Source organism: Branchiostoma floridae, chromosome 3 (genome assembly GCF_000003815.2).
Source record: "Branchiostoma floridae strain S238N-H82 chromosome 3, Bfl_VNyyK, whole genome shotgun sequence".
In the NCBI taxonomy this organism is placed as follows: Eukaryota; Metazoa; Chordata; class Leptocardii; order Amphioxiformes; family Branchiostomatidae; genus Branchiostoma; species Branchiostoma floridae.
In genome coordinates, this window is record NC_049981.1 from 32,451,543 (window position 1) to 32,456,243 (window position 4,701).

Genomic DNA, 4,701 nt, shown 5'->3' on the forward strand with positions numbered 1-4,701 from the left:
ACTGCTCACACTTGTAGGGTTCTCACCAGTGTGTTCAGTCATGTGGACTTTTAAGTATGGTTTCGTATCTAAGCTATAGTCACACTGGTCACACTTGTGGGGTTTCTCAACTGTGTGTTTAGCCATATGGATTTCCATATGCCTTTTCAAGCCTTGTTTATAAGCTGTGCTGAAGGCACATTGGTCACACTTGTAGAATTTCCCATCAGTGTGTTTAGCAATGTGGACTTTCAGACAAGGTCTCCAAGCTGTGCAGTAGTCACACTGGTCACACTTGTACGGCTTCTCCCCTGTATGTAGCCTCATATGACATGCTAAGCCAGATTTCTTAGCTGTCCTGTACCCACACTCTCCACACATGTAGGGTTTCTCACCGGTGTGTTTTGACATGACATGCGCATTTAAACATTGTTTTGTACCCGTTGAGAAATCGCAGTGGTCACACTTGTAGAACAGATTGGCTGTCACTGGAAGGTGTGTTGCATTTTGTTGGTCCATCATTTCTTTCTGCACAGCAGTGTAGTCTCCCTGGACACACTCCAACATCCACTTTCCTACTTGTGTGTCTGCAGCCACACTGTCCTTCTTGGTCTCCTCCATGTCAGCTGTTACCACTCTTGTGATTTCATCTGTTATCATGGGACAGCTGGGCTGGGGAACTTCGGTGGCAGACCCACAGCAGGCCGATCTCTGCTCTTACTAGGATGAAATCTATAAAGAAATAGAGTATAGCACTTACATTAATTTTTTTCATTGGTTGATTGATCTTTCGGGTGGTCCTTTTACCTCGTAATTGATTTCAGGTAAAAGTTTGAACAGCATCATTTAGAGCAAAGAAACCACTCAACATGTGCATATAGGTGTTACATATTATACAAACGCGTTCCAATTTTTACTAGTACGTGCACTCATGAATTATGTATTCTCACATTTGCCGTTCAGAGTATGCATGTGTAGCAACAGGGATCATGGGTAATATGTCAAAGGAGAAAGCCCCTGACTTGTAAACAGTTGTTGTCTCAACCATTGTCTTGATTCGCACATAACATGTTTAGACGTGCTACATGTTTATGTCCGTGGGGCCTTCAGCTATTATGATTTCTTTCTATAGATTTGGCAACGTTAATACATGTAATATGGTAAGAAAATTTGTGATTCCAAATAAGCATATTCACTGTTACGAGTAGAGTACGCATGTGCAACAACAGGAATTGTGGGTGATATGTCAAAGGTGATGGCCCCTTGTACTCATCTGTCTCAATATTAATTGATGTCGCTGCGCATGTGCGCACAGGCTTTTAGCCAGGCATGCGTCAACGAGTCATCTGGACTCCCTTTTCTTAGAAACAAGAAATTTGATGCCCATGGACTCCCTATATTGGGGAGTAAATCCTCTTACAAGCATGAAATTCTGTTTGACCAGGGATGCAACCAGGTCATCTGTGGTCACAGTCTTCTACTGTGACCTCTGGAACAGTTTTTTTGCATCTTAGGATACCTTAGAATGCACTGTTTTAACTTAAAATCATTAAAAACTCTGCACCATGAAAGGTGGATGCCTCCGGACCCCCCTACAATAGTCACTAACCACGACTCACCAATAAGTTTGGACTCCCTATTATAAAATCCTAACTAAAAGCCTGTGTGAACATATGCTGAATGGTGAACGTGTGAGCTGATTTAAGCCCTCTCTGAACCCATGTGCAGCAACAGGAATTCTACTAGCGTAGAGTAGAGTAGAGTTCATCGGTTTAATAGTCAGGAGTCTCGCTCCAGTTAAAACCGCTCCTCTTGAATTCCATGTTGTCTCTTCAGTCAGCATATGTCAAGAGGGGTGTGCCTAAATACCACAAAGGACCACAAACGACTCGGAAATACCACAAACGACCACAAACAACTCTAGTATGCAGTGTATATGGGTCAAAGACCTTGTGTGGCGCTCTGGAGACATTGTTCACACATTTATGAATTTAAAAAACGCAGCAAGTCCTGCGTATTCACCAGTTATTTCGAGTTAGAGTTAGTATGATGGTTTGAAGATCGAAACGATGCTGCGCTGTCAATGAATGCGTGCTTGCATTGAGGCTGAAAAACACTTAGTATACAAGTTTTATAAGTTGACAATGATAGAATAGTGCCATGCTATAATCTATGAACCAACAGCGTCCATAGTTTTATTTTCCTGTCGTCTATGGAGCCATGGAAGGTATCGAGAACTTCCCCATGCAGACTCCTAGCACGGGCGATCCAACATGGCGGCCGAGAATGGACTAACTTGAAATAACTGGTGAATACGCAGGACTTGCTGCGTTTTTTAAATTCATAAATGTGTAAACAATGTCTCCAGAGCGCCACACAAGGTCTTTGACCCATATACACTACATTTTAGAGTCGTTTGTGGTCGTTTGTGGTATTTCCGAGCCGTTTGTGGTCGTTTGTGCTATTTAGGCAGACCGTGTCAAGAGTAGAGTCAAAGGTTAAGACTAAAGTCCCGAAAAAGAAAGCGGTCCTTACATGTTCTTTCGATTTGCATAACAACGTCCAGACAGGTTTTGTTTCCTTCAATGTGTTCTGATCTCTTAGCCGTGGGACACAACTCCTTCGATACTCTACGGGTATACCGTCCTTTTTTTTGGCTACTGATCTCTGTGAGAGCCTGAGGGATTGGTTTGGAATCACAGTATTTCCTTGTTATTAACAATAACATTTTCAAACATCATATTTATCATGTACCTTGTTTTACGTTTGGTGTAAAGATATTTGTAAAGCCGTACTTGGTACTTGCCCCCCTCCCCATGGGAGATACTGAAAGACGGAATACCAAGTAATACCAAGTAATACCACGTAATACCAGGTTAAACATCACAGAACTCAAATATTTTGTGTGCATATGTGTTCCCCACACATATAAAGCAAACATATTGTGGTTTATGGGCTTTAAAATTATATTTTTGCCTAAGAATTCCGCTAACAAAACGCCGCGCGCCCCTGCCCCGCGCGGCATGATAGCGCTGGCGGGCCGGGTCAATCAACAACACGGTTCTTCTTCTTCCGGTAATGTCCAACTGCCGATGAGTCGGCAATGATTGACTAGTGTTTTAAACACTTATGTTTTATTCTTGAAAAAAAATCCTTATACACGTAGTTGGAACACTCAACAACATAATTGTACCAGTGTTGTCGTCGTGTTGCATGTTGTAACTTGTAACCTTAAACCGCTGGAGATTTTGCGGCACAAGCGTGTCACTTTGAACGTTACCCTGAGACCGACCTGATAGAAATTAGAATCAAAAGCAACTAATGGGCCCGGACGTGACGAAATGACTAAAATACAACTGTTTGAAACACTGCAAAGATAAAGCAGGGCACGATGTTGCAAATATGACAAACATTAACGTGTCGCGGCTCGCCGTGTTGTTGATGTGACCCGGCCCGCCTGCGCTATCAAATATCATACCGCGCGGGGCAGCGGCAGTTTGCCACCGGAATTCTTTGGCAAAAATATTATTTTTAAGCCCATAAACTACAAAATATTTGGTTTATATATGTGGGGAACACACATGTACACATAATATTTGAGTTCCTTGATGTTTAACCTGGTATTACGTGGTATTACTTGGTATTCCGTCTTTCAGTACTACCGCCTCCCCATTGAAGGGTCCACATAGGTGCGAAATTGCGTTATATTTGCGTCCTTTTGCGCTTCTAACTCCCAGTGAATTCCTTTTTCGAATCTTCAAGTCCACATAAAATGTGTTTCTTACCTGGCTTTAGACTTAAGGTGTCCTTGAACTGTCGAAGGAGAGGGAACAGGAAAATCTGGAAAATTTTCCCCACGAAGGACGAGTTGGTAAAGCAAAATGGCGGACGGCAAAGGTCACGGGGTCAAGAGTTGAACTAGGTTAAAGGTCAAATTTCAATACCTGATTACCTACATCAGCGGTTTGGTAAAGAGTTGAGTTATTCAAGTGGCATTCGTGTTATGTCGGCTTTTTGTTATCAAGACGGGACTGAATGCTACAGAAACAGAAAGGAAACGTAATGCTATCATCCACGAAAAGGACTCAATGGCTGTATCTCTGTATTTTTCCACATATGACCTGAATGAAAAGCGATCTACATCTACATTTACATATATATATATATATATATATATATATATATATATATATATATATATATATATATATATATATATATATATATATATATATATACATATATATATATATATATATAGATATATATATATATATATATATATATATATATATATATATATATATATATATATATATATATATATATATATATATATATATATATATATATATATAGAGATATATATATATATATATATATATATATATATATATATATATATATATATATATATATATATATATATATATATATATATATATATATATATATATATTATTCTCTTTCTATATATATATATATATATATATATATTTAGTTTTTGTGAATTTTTTTGTTTTTGTCAGTATTATGAATCCCTCGCTCCTTCTGTCTTTGCTTTCTCCTATTAGCTCACATAAAGTAACGGGAAAAACATATAGCAGGAAATTGAAGACCGAACATGAGATAACCTTTTTTGGACCTTTGACCTAACTTTCTGTCAGCGTCCTCGACGAGCCTATCGTGAAAATACGTCTAGAGGCGAACTTCGTGATCTGG

The 4,701-nt window shown here is 39.3% G+C and overlaps 2 protein-coding genes across 2 annotated transcripts in view; one reads left to right on the forward strand and one right to left on the reverse strand.

Annotated features, from left to right (window-relative positions):
- LOC118411852 (zinc finger protein 761-like) overlaps positions 1 to 3,823 on the reverse strand; it is a 7,521-nt gene extending 3,698 nt beyond the window's left edge. Inside the window, exons 1-2 of the mRNA XM_035814340.1 lie at positions 3,765 to 3,823; positions 27 to 711 (exon numbers count right to left, since the gene is read on the reverse strand). Coding sequence (XP_035670233.1) covers positions 27 to 639 — 613 coding nt within the window. The 5' untranslated portion in view covers positions 640 to 711; positions 3,765 to 3,823. The remainder of the gene's footprint in view (positions 1 to 26; positions 712 to 3,764) is intronic.
- LOC118411436 (scavenger receptor cysteine-rich type 1 protein M130-like) overlaps positions 1 to 4,701 on the forward strand; it is a 20,403-nt gene that overhangs the window by 5,805 nt on the left and 9,897 nt on the right. The window lies entirely within an intron of this gene.